At 49.5% G+C, this 15,249-nt stretch overlaps 1 protein-coding gene across 10 annotated transcripts in view; it reads left to right on the forward strand.

Moving 5' to 3' along the window:
- Positions 1–15,249, forward strand: part of ATXN2 (ataxin 2) — a 2,542,428-nt gene that overhangs the window by 1,192,124 nt on the left and 1,335,055 nt on the right. For all 10 annotated transcript variants that reach the window (XM_069619525.1, XM_069619517.1, XM_069619521.1 and 7 more), the window contains one exon: positions 15,006–15,076. In XM_069619525.1, the coding sequence (XP_069475626.1) occupies positions 15,006–15,076 (71 nt within the window). The remainder of the gene's footprint in view (positions 1–15,005; positions 15,077–15,249) is intronic.

Raw genomic sequence — 15,249 nt, forward strand, 5'->3', positions numbered from 1 at the left:
TTTTCAGCATTCGTTTTTTGCTTTTGTAATAGGAAAATTCTATTTTTCGGTCGATCGAGCCTGTGTGCTCCTTTGATTAGTCTTCCGATTAATGGGGACCAGTTTTATTTCGGCATCTTTCATCGCCACTCAAGGGCAGAAATTGTGTTCTTCTTAGAGGCTTCCATAAGTTCTTCAGGCTTACACCGCGCCAGATCTTGGCCGAGGAGAAGGACCGAGCTTTCCTCTTCAAGCTGTGCACCAGCTGCGGTTTGTAGAATGTCTATTCGAATGAAAAGCATTCCCAGTGCCTGTATTGTCTACACCCGGCGCATAAAGACTACACTAAGTGCACGATGAAGGATCGTCCGGCTGGAGGCACGGCTCCAGACCAGTGACTCGACCCCTGGTGAGTCTCGTGGGCATGCCTCATCCGGATCCAGCCAACCTGAGTGGGCTTCGAAGTCCTTTGAGGGCGCTCCATCCGTGGTTGCCCAACACAAGGATTACCACGCGGATCCGCTTCTGACAGGGTCGCCGCTCCAGCGGGTCCAGCGATGGTCAGGGCACGTTCATCGTCTCCATTTGCCTATATCTCTAGCTACCACTCCAGCTCTTCATCCAAGGGGACGTCAGCTACCCCAGGGAAGCTGCGGGAAACACCGGATAAGGCCAAACAGGGTAAGGTGTACAAACCACCCATGAAGGAGAAGGCAAAGCAGGACAAGGTGTCTGAGCTGCCCGTGAAGGAGAAGAACAAGATGGCTGAACTGTGTTAGGCAGAATTATATGCAATACCCTTTGGGAACACCACACAGAATTAAGACTACAAGTGACAGTACAAATTCACATTTGGTACATGCCTGTACTACACAGTAAAGTGGTAGTGATGGCTGAGCAGCCAGACTTATCTCAAGAGTAAAAGAGCAGTATCAGATAGTTACACAAAGGACAGCAATTACTATGATTCAAGAAAACACTGACTCAAGGTTTCCAAGTAAAAGAATGTACATTTATTTACTCTTTAGTTGTAAAACATTTCGCTATCATAAAGCAGTTTAAAAATCACAATCTTAATACACCAATTCCAATAAGTTCCACACAAGTTAAGCTCACAAAAAGAAGTGGGAGCAAAATGGCACTCCTGCAATTTAAAAGGGAGGGAAAGACAAAGTTAGTAGAAAATGAACCGCACCAACAGGTAGGTACACAGGGCAATTGAGCAAAAGGAACTACAGTGATGGAATTGGGGAGAAAAGGCTTAGGGCCAAAGTCAATGGGTCAAAAGTATTTTGCTCAAGATCACACGGTTCAGGGTAGTTTGCGTTAAAGTTCGTGCCACGGGTTCCGGACGTGGTTGGTTGTCAGAAAAGTTAGTTCATAGAGAAGAGACGGACAAGCCCTCTGATTGGAGAAAGATTTCAAACACTTTCACCACGGCTGAACGAAATGAACAACCGGATTTGCACAGTACCTTAAAACGGAGAAGATGATGTATCTGAGGCAGACGTTCCTGGTAGTTCCTGCAGGCTCACGGTTCCTGAAGCGACTGTCGGACTGACATGAAGTAGGAAGACTGGAGGGTCCTGCACTACCCAGGGAAGAAACCATCAGCAGAGCGAAACAAATAAAAGGTGCGCTCCTTAAAACCCATGAAAAGTCCACCCTTCCTGGCTATCCGGCCCACTGTAGCTCTGTACAGCGAATTCGACCAGAGGAGCGGTCCTGGCTTGCAGTTTGGGTGAACTGGTTGGTCCCACCAGCTCAAGGGAAGAAGATTCCTGGAGGATCTTCTGTCATCGGATTCTGCAGATTCAGACCTGCAGCAGGGTTTCACCAGGAGGTTCAGTTAGGGGGGTCCTCTTTTGCCAGCTCCTCGTTGGTTCTTTCGTTCCAGTGGCGACTCTGCCTTTCCAGTCCCAGAGACCTGCTTTTTATGCAGTTTTCCCCATTCATACAGCCTGGCTCTCAATCACACAGCAGGGTGGCTGTCCTGGCAAAGACAGTCACCCAGCCAATCAAACAGGAGTGCGATTTGGGTTACCCAGGGAACCCTTGGCAGGGGTCCGAAGACACCTCCCTCACATCCTGCCTACCCAGACTTTCAGGTGCCTTAAGGAGGGCTTCTGTGCAGAGGCACGCGGAAGACGGCGAACAAAGTGACCAACCCTGGTTTGGCGCGCAGAGTAAGACACGAGAAAGACTTTAGCAAAAAGAAATGGCGAATGAACCCAGCCACAGCCGAAATAAAATATATTTGGTGAAGCGGGTTTATGTTCGAGGCTACTAACATAGCCTAAAACAATACCATGGTTATTTAAGATAACCGCCTTAGAAAAAATAGGGTAGTTACCACTGCCACCAGCCAGGTCTTGATGGAAAGGGAGCGAAACAGTGCTCCAAGAGACACAGACAAAAAGGTATAAGAATTAACCCTTTCCAATACTCCATGTAAGATGGGTTGTACTGGGTCTGTGATTTAAAGAGACTACATAAAGTTAATGGCAACTTTACATGTTTCTGGGAGACAGTAGTCAGTCCAGGAAAAATGGAGTCAGTGGGAATGCTAAAAGACAACCCTATGTCACTGCACTGAAGGTGCTGTGTAACACATAAAAGTGAGGCTCCAGAGCCCAAGATCACAGAAATGGTAAAAACACACACAGAAAAACACATGTAAGAGTGGGAAAAAGGCTCACATTCTTACCAGGTGAAAAAAAATAAACCCTAGAAATCCAGCAAAGCTGCTGAGGGACACATCAGGTAAGGGAAATTAGCCATTTATGAGAATTCTCCCCAACAACCTGCCTGTGAAGGCCCAGGTGGTACAGGCCAAATCATCCTCCTTGATCAAAATGGTGTTGGCCTTCCATTCTAAGGCAAAATGGGCTGACCCCGTCCAGGATGCCCCCGGTGGCAGCCAGAGTGTCTCTCCTGGCCAGGAGAGGGTCTTCGTTCAAGCTGATAGTGAAGACGCCAGAGAAGAGGATGCCGGACCTCTGTCCGATACCGAACCCTCAGGACCCGGGTGGGGTGGGGGGGAGAGATCTCCAGGGCACAGACATGTCTTCGTCTGACGAGGAGGGGATACTTTCCGTCCACATCAACCGAAGTGATGACGACGACGATGGGAACGTCGAGGAGATGCCTGCCGGAGGCGATGATGTAGATAGCATTGACTGGGAGAACGACTGTTAGGGAGAATTCTCTCTTAAGGCTAATTTCCCAAACCTAGTGAGTCCCACAGCAGCTTTGCTGGATTTTTGGGGTTTAATGTTTTCTCCTGCTAAGAGTGAGACTCTCTTTCTCCCACTGTTAGGCATGATTTGAGAATGTCCTTTGACTATGTAATGTGTTTTATGGACTATGGGGTCTTTTACTCCATAGGGCTTCATGTGTTTTTGGATGTTACACAGCACCCTCAGTGCAGTAACACAAGGGTGTCATAGTGACCCCCAAACATAGACTCCATACCCTGGGACTCACTACTGTTTCCCAGGGCATGTAAAGTCACCATTGGCTTTACTAGTCTTAAATTGTGAACAGAACCAGTACAAACCATCGTATTGTGGAAGTACTGGTGGGGTAATTCGATTGCCCCTGGGTCTGTTTTTCAAGGGGGCACTGTCCAGTTCCCCCCCCCCAACCCCCTTGTCGAGTTTCTGGCTGGTGGCAGTGGATACCACGCAAAATATTCCACCGGAATATTTCCTGTGGGATTTTCCCATTCATTTTAACGCACCACTTTTTGGTGCAATGTTAAGGATACCGCTGGGTTATTTATTTAATATTTATTGCCTGGTTGGGTCTTTTTGTCAGGACTCGGTTTTAAAATGGCGTTTGTGTCCGCCTCTGAAACTCCAACCCAAGTCGAGCCCTTTGTTCCACTTTTGGCGGGCTTCTGCACAGAAGCCGCCAAAAGTGGTGCCACTCTGTCGGGGTCTACAGGATGTGTGGGAGGGGGTAAATAGGCACCCTGGACTGAGTTGCCTTGTCAACTCAAGTTTCACTCTTGTGTGATTGGCCCAGTGGTGAGCCGCCCGGCTCACCACTTAGCATGTTTGATTGACAGCTAGGCTGATGAATGGGGGTTTTCTGCATAAAAGCAGGGCTTTGGGGACTGGAACTTCAGAAGTCACCACATGACCTAAAGAATCTGAAAAGGGGAGAAGCTGAGCCATCTACGACGACGATGCCACTGGTGGAGCCCTGCTGTACGAAACTCGCCACTTTCCCGACGACGGAGAAGATCTTCTTCCAGGAGAGTCTTCTTCCCTTTGAGCTGGTGGGACCAACCAGTTCCCCTTTTTTTGCCTCCTGGATCGTCTCGTGGTCGAATCGCCCGTGCCAAGCACCCCGGCGGCCGGATAGCCATGCTTCACCACTACTGCGAATAAAAGGGTAGTACCTTTTAACCTGGAAACTCTGCGGCTGCTTTCTTCCCTGGCAGTGCAACGACCTCCAGCTTTCCTCCACGTCGAGATCTTCTCTTCCCCTGGACAAGGCCCTGACTTGCACCCGCTGCCAGGAATAACTGCCCCTGCTGGAGCTTTCTCACCATTTCAGGTACTGTGTCCTGCCTGGTCTCCCTTGCAACAGACTGTCCAAGGTGTCCCGTAAATCCTTGACTCTCTATCCTGGGGTGACCTCGGACCCTTAACATTACCTTTCTAACTTGATCCAACCTCTTTTTGACTTTCCTGCAAAGACTTTGAGTGCATTTCCACTGTGTGATCTTGGGCACATTCCGCCTTGCTCTCTCCAAGAGTGGGCCTGGCCTATGAACTTTTTGCTCTACAGTAGACCCTGCTTTTCTTGACTTGCTTTGGGTTCTTAAGTGTTGGTACTGTGTAATTTCCCTATTCTACCTTTTCTCCCCCTTTTTAAACCAATTATTGGAGTGCCATCTAGGGTTACACGCTCACCTCTGTTTTGCTAAGTAAGTGGTGTCTTAACCTAGACTTGTCAAATAATTAATTAGGGAGGTGTATATATTTCTAGTGACTGTGTTTGAACTTGCTTGACATATTAGTGCCAGTGTATTTTTGCAAGTGTGTTTTTAAATAAATAATTATATACTTTTATACCAAAGCTCTGGTCAGTGTTTGCTTGTGCTACTGTATTTTTAGCCCTATTGTGTATACACTATATACTGCCCAACCCTTCTTGAGAGAAGTCTGACTGCTCAGCCATAGCTACCAGGTACATCTGGGTGGTGCAGACTGCTACCAATTGGGTTTACTGCTAACTCCTGTGGTCTTAAACTTTTTGCAGTGATCCTTAAGGGAACTGCACAGGTTTATGCCCAACAACGACATGGGCGTTGGGCCCAGTGACCCTGCTCTTCAGGTGCCCCTAGAGATTTGTCACAGGATATTCTCTCAACACTCCACACGCTGGTGTTAGAGATTAAGAGGAGGTTGCCGATTACCCCACCAGCAGCTCCGCCGGTGACCCTATACGTGGAGAATTCTCAGAAATGTGCTAATTTGTCTCTACCTTAGAGACCCCCAGCAACTTTGCTGGATTTTAGGACTTTTAGTTTTTAACCTGAAGAGAGTGAGACCCTTTTTTTCCCAACTCTCTCATGTATTTTAATGTGATTTTGAACACTGTTTCTTTTGGTTGTGGAGTCTGACAAACTCCATAGGTATCATCTTTCACATTGTGTCACAGCACCTTCAGTGCAGTGGCACAGGGAAGTCTTTCAGATTTCTCAAAGATTTAAATACCTTCTCTTGGATAAGCTACTGTTTCCAATAGCAGTGAAGTGGAATTGACTTTACTTATATTTGTAACTTTCTAGACCCAGCACAGTATCTTACAATAGGGTGCTGGAGGGGTTACTTGGTATCCCCTTGTCTAATTTCTCATGTAACATTTTTATGTTACCCTTTCCTCGATGAATGGCTGGTGGCAGTGGTCTACTTTTAACTGCCTTGGTATGCTTTTAGCGCGGGCTGCGTTCTCAGCTACGCTAAAGCACCCAAGGGTTCCATTTTTGTCAAAATGGCCTGGTCTTCGTTTTTCCGCTATTTCTTTGTGGCAAGGTCCTTCTTGAGAGTTACTCTGCGCCCCAAACCAGGATTGGCCCCTTTGTTCATTTTGCCTTTGGCGGGATTCACGAGTCAAGCCTGCCTCTGGCTCCAGGGTGTCTGACTGGGGCAGGAAGCGAGGGAGGTTCCCGTAACTCCCTGTGCTTAGTCTCCTAGGAGACAGAAATACAATCTTAGGTGATTGGCTGGCTGGCTGGCTGGCTGTCCATCAAGGACAGCCACCCTGCTGGGTGACTGACAGCTAGGCTGGAATGAATGGGAGAAACCTGCATATAAGGCAAGGCTTTTTGGCTTGGAGGGCAGAGTTGGCCACTGGAGGAAGGAATCCGAAGAACCTGGAAGAGACGCCTGCTGCAACTCCTGGACCTTTGGTTTGCCCGGTGAAGCCCTGCTGCTGTGCTGAAGCTCCAAATTTGTCTCGACCAGGAAGCAGGACTGACCGAGCATGAGCCACCTCAACAGAGTGCACAACAAAAATGTTCTTTAAATATGCAATTATGCAATGACGTCTTAGCACACGTTTTAATAAAAAGATTAGCGTGTTGCTATAAAATCACAACAATAGGCGCTCTAATTTAATAATCTTTTCTCTGTTACTTGATTTAAAATTCCATATTATTAATTTAGAATGGAGTCGTTGGTCTTAGTTAAACTCATCCCAAAATGGCCGCCGGGTCGTAAACATGTGCGTGATGACGTCATCGCGTCACGTAAAATCCCGTGGGCGCGGCGTAATGACGTCATCACGGCACGATCGCGGCATAAATAGCTGGAATCAGCTTAAGTTAGACATCCTCTTACTTGGATGCTTATCACGGCACAGGATCAATTATATAAAAAAGAAAAACAAGGTAAGTAAATGAGAAGCCTGTACTCTCCCTGGATCAAGTTTTACTAGAACTTATAGTCAAACTATGACCATGTTTTCCTTTTTCATAGACTATCAACAAAAAGTTTTATTTTGTCTTTTTCCTTTATTCTCCCCCCCCCATAGCTTTAACCTGGAACCTTTCCTACAAAATTGAATTAGGATAAATATCCTTATGAGTATTAGCGAGACTCTAGTATATAAAATTCGGAAAAATAAGCAGGATACATGCTAACATTAAGAAAATCAGAAGGGTGAGTCATTGTAGCAAAAACTATATTTTACTCTTTTTGAAAAAAATGTTTTGGCATTACTGAAAATGAGGAATTTGGTTTTTTCTTTCTTTTTAGTACAAACACTTCCTCTCCTGAAGAACCATTGAGAGTGTCAATGGGGAAACACGTGTCGAGAGAGAGAAACATTTGAATTATAATATATTGGTGTGAAGCAAAAATAAATGAAAAAAGTGACATCTAACAGAAATGTCTCTTCATTTGGAATGTCTTTTTGGAATTATTAGTGTGAAGAAACAATAATACAATTTAAATGATTGTTAAGACTCGCCTGAATATATTTACATAAGGGGCTAGCGCATTTGAGTCTACTTTCCCAAATCTCTTTTTTCTTGTTCTAAGTTGAGACTTGTCTTTGTTGCTCCTGTAGCGTTGCTTGCATCTTCTCATACTCACAGGTCCAACAGCGTGTGACCCTACATTTGATTTCACTTTTTCTACAAAGATTTCTAAAACATTGTGCAAGACTTTTACTTACCTGCAAGAAGTGCTTCAGTTCACCTTGACTTTTGCTAACTTAACATTGGCTGGCCTGGCTCCTTGAATGACTCTTCTCTCCTCTGCGTATGTGTTTTGCATTCCTTATAGAAAAGAGTTAACTGACTATGCATTTTTTTGAAGTACTTACCTGATTAAGAATAATTGTGTGAACGCATATCTTATTCTGAAACATTTTCTTTGACACTCCTCTCCCTAATATTCTAAATGAAACAGTGATATATTAATGTCCCCCAGCACCCTAACTATTGAAGTCGCCTGTGGGGATAGGTAGTGTCTGTGGGCCATCCCAAATGGGTATTTGCTGATTTAGAAAACTGAGTGTGTATTTTGAAGTATGTTTCTGTTGCTTTATATTGCTCCATTCTGAAGAAGGCTTATTCAAACTGACTGTTAAATTAATAATTGTCTAATCAAGAAACCTTGTGTGTAAGAGTTTATTTGAATACTTGTCACTGTGAATCTCTGTGTAACTACCCTACAGCTCACTTTGACCACACTTGAGATGAGCCTGACTGCTCAACACGCTACCGGGTTGTTGTAGTGCACCCAAAGGGTACGGCTTACAATCTTGCCTAACAGACCCTGTTGACACTGGGTCCGCCACCGGCGAAGAATAGGAGACACCCTACGCCTCCATTCCAACCGTCATTGCCCTCACCCCTCCTAGGAGGAGGGTGATGACTGATAGGGACGATGATGCAGGACTGGGAGACCCTGCATCGCCGGCGCTAAGAGCCTCTCCACTGGATGAAGTAGGCTCTTTTAATTCCATGGAGGAGGAGATCGACATCCTCTTGTCGGTACCTCTCCAAACATACTTAAAAATACACACTCTGTTTTCTAAATCAGCAAATATCACGCCATCACAGTGGTACTGAACATTGCATACACAGGTTTCAGCCAGATGGGCAACAGGGTTTGCCTTTGCCGTCGTGGCTGGCTCAAAGCCACCAACTTCAGGCATGCTGTTTGACGGAGACAACCTGTTCGGCAAGGTAGTCAATGAATCCCTCCAGCCCATCAAGACCGACATGGAGACAGCACGTGCTTTTTAGCACTCTGCAGCAGCACTGGCCGTCCTTTCGTTCATCCGGAGGGAATTCTAGCAGATCTTCAAAGGGTTTCGGCGGGGGCTCGTCCTCTTACCGCCAACCCTCCCGCTCCTCGACCCAGGAAGCCAACGCGGATCGATCCAAGGCCTTCAGAGGTGGCCGTCGTCAAGACTCTCGGGGCGGTTCGCCGACCGCCAAGTAGGACTGATCCGGCCAAGACGTCATGCTTGGCGCTCGAGCTTTTACTGCGTATTGCGTTTTTTCAAATAGTGTGGTCTTATTATTTTGGTCAAATTGAGCCTCAAGCTCCACCCATTCATCTTCTGATTAACGGGGACCCGTTTCGGAAATCTCTATGCCCCTCATTGGCGAATTTTCGTTGAATTTCACTTCTTGGAGGATTCCAGAACATCTTGGGGCCTACCTCTCATGGACATGGCCGAAGAAAAAGGAGACTTGACGCCTCTGTTTAGGATTTGCCCAGGATGTGAACTACAGAACGTCTTCGAGGATGGGCACTCCTGGTGCCTCTACTGCCTAAACTCCCGTACTATGAAGGACCGTCACAAGTGACTCGCTGACTGGCAGGAGACAAAGAACCTGGCGGCAGGTGAGCCCCAGCAACATACTTCTTCCAAGAGAAAATCTGAGCAGTCTTCTAAGACCTTTGAGGGTGCTCTGGCGACGGGGCCCAACTTAAAGCAAAGCACCGCGGGCACCAGGAGCGCCGTTGATACGGGCTCCGCAGCTTCTGGGCGCAGCGTCGCCTACTCTGTCAACCATGAGCCAACGCTCAAACTCGACGAAAAGGAAGTTGGACAACCCGCGTAAGCTTCTGGAGCAGGCCTTTTTGGCTCCAATGGAGAAAGCCAAGTGGGGGAGCGAGGCGTTGACCCTCCCCCCATGGTGAAGGCCTCAGACACGCCTAAGGTCGTGAAGGCCCAGATTCACAGGCTAAGGCTTCGATTGAGGGATTTGTAGCGTCCCTGGCGAAAACCGCATAGGCGGCCCCAGTGGAGACGGCCCCCAAGCCAAGAGTTTCCCTGCCCATCCGGGGTGAATCATCTTTACTGCCCATCGATAAGACCCCCATGAAGCCCCGGGCCGAGGAGGGAGGAGGCACGATAGTCCTACCAGACTCAGATATCTCCTCAGAGGACAAGCTTTTAGGCCTCAAGTCAGTTCTTGACAAAAGGTTTGTCGAGGTCAGGTCCTAGGTCCTACGGGAAGGACCCCGACGAGGCAGACATGGAGAGCGACGAGGGAGCCGACGAGGAACCGTAGGACACCACGCTGTAGCCGCCGCTCCCGTCTCAACCGCTGCCACCACCAACGGACAGGTCTGAGGACATCTTACTAGCCCTGCACACCCTGTGTTCAGAAATAAGGATAAGGATGCCCTTGCCTCCGGCAGGCAATCCAGTGGTGCCTGGACAGTCAGGGAGCCCTCCATCCAAGCGGAGGCAAGTCCACCCACCCCCACCCTGCCATCTTTCACCTCATTCCCCTCCGTCGAGGGACAAGACAGAGACAAAGATGACAGGGACGGACAACGGCGGCAATGACGGTACAGATCTCCCGTCGCCACCAGCCGGGCTTCACCTCTCGACGAAATTGTCTCGTTTCACGCCATGATCACTAGGGCCTCTGAGCTTTTTCAGCTACGCCCCGAAGAGCAGAAGGAGGGATTCCTTTATCAGCGACGAGAGGCCTAGAGGAAGACCATGCTCTCGGTCCCGCTGTTGGGCGACATCTGGGACGAAGGGCTGTCCCTCCTGAAGAATCCATCCTCGGCCCCAGCAAAGAGAGACCGGTATGAGAAGAAATACCGGGTTCCAGACGCTGCACCTATGTGCCTCAGAGCGCAGCTGTCCCCGGACCCAGTGGTGTCTGCGGCGGCAAAGATGGCATTGATTTCCAGTTCCCTGCCGGACGGCGAGGGGAAGAAGCTGGACAGCATGTCATCTCGTCGGCGGCGACGACCATTACGTGGTATGCACTGATAAAATTGCGTCAAAAATGTCGCCTATACAAAAAATCGCTGCAAAAATGCTGTAGTTTGACCTGCTTAAGGTGTACCCCATTATACCATTTAAGGGTTGCGGGGGTGTCCCCTGCTCCCCTTAAATAGTATAATGGGTGTGGGGGTGTCCCCCACATCCTTTACGTGGATTGTGGCGGCATTTTTGCTGCAATATTTTGTAACCACAGCAATTTTTCCACAATTTTAATACATGGAACCCATTACGGCGGCCAACGCTCTCACTATCGTGGCCTGCTACGATGGGGAGCTGTGGTTTTAAATTGCCCCCCTCCTGGACTTACTCCCAGACGACAAGAGGGCGGAGGCCCTTGTAATCTTGCAAGAAGGCGAGGTGGCTTCGGACCACGCCATCACGGTGGCCACGGACATCGCCGACACAGGCTTCCGCCAGATGGGCAACAGCGTTTGCCTTTGTCAGTGTGGTTGGCTCAGGGCCACCGACTTCCGTCAAGACATACAGGCGAGGGTACAACCCTTCGGGGACAACCTATTGGGCAAGGCAGTGGACGAGTCACTGCAGGCCATCAAGGCAGACATTGAGACAGCCCGTGCCTTGGGCACGCTCCATCAACGACGGCCGTCCTTTAGATCCTCCGGAGGCAAGTCAGAGTGCCTCCAAAGGCTTCGGTGGCATCTCTTCATACCGTCAAGCGGCCCATTCTTTGTCCCAGGAAGCCTACAGAGGCCGCAGCAAGGCCAGAGGACATCGTTGACGCCAAGGGGCCCAAGGTGGTAAGGCCTCGGCGAAGCAGGACTGAACCGGCCGTGACGTCGCGCCCCCCACCGGAGCACCCCATTGGGAGGCCGGCTGGCAAACTTAGTCGGCGTGTGGAAGTCCATCTCCACCGACCGTTGAGTGCTGGATGCCCTGGCCCACGGACACTCTCTGGAGTTCCAAAGGAAGTCTCCCCGTTTCCCACCTGTGGCCAGGAAAGAAAACCACATTACGCAGCTGCTGCTGGAGGTGCGAGCAATGCTGAGTATATGCTCCGGAGTATACTTGTGGTACTTCCCCGTCTGAAAGAAGACCGGAGGTTGGCAGCCCATTCTCGATCTTCGCCGCCTCAACAAATACATAAAAACCCAGAAGTTTCGGATGGTCAACCTTCAGCACGTGCTGGGACAGCTGGAGGAAGGTGACTTCCTGTCATCGCTGGATTTGGAGGATGCCTATTTCCACATCCCCATTTTCAAGGGGCATCGAAAGTTTCTGCGCTTCATGGTCCAAGGGCGGCACTACGAATTCAAGGCCCTTCCCTTCGGTTTGAAGTCTGTCCCAAGGGTCTTCACCAAGTTCCTGGCACCGGTGGCGGGCCGGCTGCACCTGTAGGGGATCTACATCTACCCCTGTCTGAGCGATTTGGCTCATCCGAGCAAAGTGAAAGGAACTCGCCGTTGAACACACAGCGAGGACCATCCGCCTACTCACGGAACTGGGGTTCTCGATAAACTATGCAAAGTCCTACCTGGAGCCATCACAGGACGCTTAGTTCCTGGGAGCCAGACTCAACACGGTGGTGTGCCTAGCTTAACCGTCGGGAGGACAGGATAAAGGCCATCCTGGGCAAGGTACAACGGCTGTTGACCATGGAGGTTTCTAGGGTGAGGTCCATCAAGTCCCTGCTGGCATGGTCGTCATGCTTTTACCTCGTTCGGCTGTGCAGGCTGCAGATGCAGCCGCTGCAGGAGTTACTCGACGCCCGTTTGATGCAAGCAGCAGGAAGCTTCGAGGACAAGATCGCCCTCAACGAGACATTCCATTGAGGAATTCGGTGGTGGGGTGTCCGCGCGCAACTCGCGGTGGGCACGGACTTCCAAACCCAAGCGCATCAGGAGACAGTGATGACAGACGCCTCCCTGGAGGGATTGGGTGCACATACCGGAAATCTCCACGCAAGAGGCCTGTGGCTCCCAGAGGAGGGAACATTACACATCAACGTTCTGGAGCTCCGAGCCATGTTTTGGCCCCTCAAGCCATTGCTTCCGTCCCTCAAGGGCAAGGTGGTGCGGCTCTCCAGACAACACCACCACAATGTTTTACATTCGGAAGCAGGGGGCACCAGATCCCCAGTTCTCTCCAAGGATGCGCAGGATACATGGCACTGGGCCATCGCCCAAGTGATGTTCCTGGTACCCTTTCATCTAGCAGGAGTGAAGAACACCGTCAACGACTCACTCAGCAGGGAGCTGAGCTCTTGCCATAAGTGGGAGCTTTGGCAAAATCAGGTGGACCTGCTGTTTCGACGATGGGTCAATCCCCAGATCGATCTGTTTGCGACTGCGATGATCACCAAGTGTCGGAGGTTAGTCAGGTTTCGCCAGCCGGGGAGCATGGGGGATGCGTGTTCTTTCCCCTGGGAAGGCCTGTTTCTCTACACGTTACCACCGTTGCTGTTGCTTCTGCAACTCATGTCAACTCAGACGGTCCCGGTGCAGGACGATCCTCGTCAGACCGGTGTGGCCGAGGCAGTTTTGGTACCCGGACCTTCGGGACATGTCGGCGTCACCTCCAGTCAAGCTTCTGACGGATGCAGATCTTCTGGTCAGGGAAGGAGGCGCGATTCTGCACCACGACCCGGGGACACTGAACCTGCAGGCCTCGCCCCTGCAGCACCAGAGTTTGGAGGATATGAGATCCTGGCTGACTGCAAGGAGCTGCTTGCCAAGGCCAGGGCTTCTTCGACTCTTAAGTGCTCCAGATATAAATGGAAGAGGTTCACCGTCTGGTGCTGTGCACAGAAGATGAACCCTCAACGTACTTGCTGTCGCTGGCCAAGGCGGGGCTGGCGCACACTTCTATCAAGATCCATCTGGCGGCTATCTCCCGCTACACCAGAACTCCGGGGCGATCATTGTTGTGGTCGCATCGCCTGGTTAAGGAGTTCATGAAAGGACTTTTCCGCTCGTTCCCGCCGGTGAAGGCTCTGGCCCCGGCGTGGCAGCTCAATGTGGTGCTGTCTAGGCTCATGGGTCCTCCGTTCGAGCCTCTGCATTTGGCACCTCTGAAATTCCTATTGTGGAAGACGGCATTTCTGGTGGCCATCACCTCCGCATGAAGAGCGGGAGAGATCCAGGCCCTCTCCTGTAAGCATCCGTACTTGACTTTCCATGCAACGAGGGTCGTGTTGAGGACGCACCACCCCTTCATGCCCAAGGTGCCGTCGGACTTCCATCTGAACGAGCCCTTGGTGTTACCTGTTTTCTTCCCATCGCCTTCGTCGCCGACTGAGAGGTTTTTTTTCTCTGGATGTGGCTAGAGCGTTGAAGTTCTACGTGGACCGCATGACGATTTTTCGGAAGATGTCGCAGCTGTTTGTGAACTTTGGCCCTGTGAACCAAGGGAAGGCCCTCTCCAAGGCCTCCATTTCCAGGTGGCTCTCCGGCATCATCACGCACTGTTACCGGTTGGCAAACCGACCGTTGCCTGGCCGTCCCAGAGCCCATTCGACCAGAGCAATCGCTGCATCTACGGAGGTCCTGTCTGGTGTGCCCCTGCAGATGTCTACGTGGAGGTTGACGCACACCTTAACGAAATTCTTCTGCAACGATCGGGATTCCAGGGAGGATTCCAGAGTCGGCCAAGGAGTGCTGCGCAACCTGTTTGCTTGAAGGTGAGCCTGGTGGGGGGAGGTAAGAGATGCTTAATGTTGAGCCTTGCCACCTTCCGTGGCTGTGCATGTGTGTACTGCTATATATTCTTGTATTCATGAGCATGTGAATCCATGCCAGACCCCATGCTCGAGAAGGAAAAAGTTACTTACCTGTAACTGTTGTTTTCCAGCATGGGTCTGGCATGGATTTACATGCAAACCATCCCGCCTTCCCCTTTGCAGCTCTTCTCTTGGTCCTACTGCCACTTTACGTACTACCAAATCTGAAGATGGTTGCCCGAGGAGGAGCTTAGGTAGAGGGCAGTCATTGGCTGGGGCAGTGTGACCCAGAGACCAGTGATTGGTTGTTAGGAGAAAGACAGTTAAGAAACAAAACTATTTTTTTTTTTTTACCGAGGCTTCCCAGCCTGACGGAGAATATTCCTGAGCATGTGAATCCATGCCAGACCCATGCTGGACAACAACAGTTACAGGTAAGTAACTTGTTCCTTATACCACGCACTGCCTCCATATTTACTGTATGTATACTGCTTTCAATTATTTTTTTTAAAATCTACCTTATATTTTAATGTTGTTCCATCTTTTCTTTCATAATCTGTAGCTGTACCACCAATAGTTTCTGAACAAAGAAAACAGCTTGATGATTTAAAGAAATTTAAGAATGATTTTAGGGTAAGTTAAATCACACTTTTCCTTTTGACATTATTCTGCAGTTCTGGAATTGTAAGGTGTTTTGGCTTACAGAACAGCAAGCTATAACTGAATGGTTAAAGTATCATGTACTAAAAAAATAGCATATTTGTTATGCAGTGATTTTTACTTACCTTGCTTGTGTATTTCCAACC

This window comes from Ambystoma mexicanum, chromosome 10 (assembly GCF_040938575.1).
Source record: "Ambystoma mexicanum isolate Mex_15411 chromosome 10, UKY_AmexF1_1, whole genome shotgun sequence".
NCBI classification, from domain to species: Eukaryota; Metazoa; Chordata; class Amphibia; order Caudata; family Ambystomatidae; genus Ambystoma; species Ambystoma mexicanum.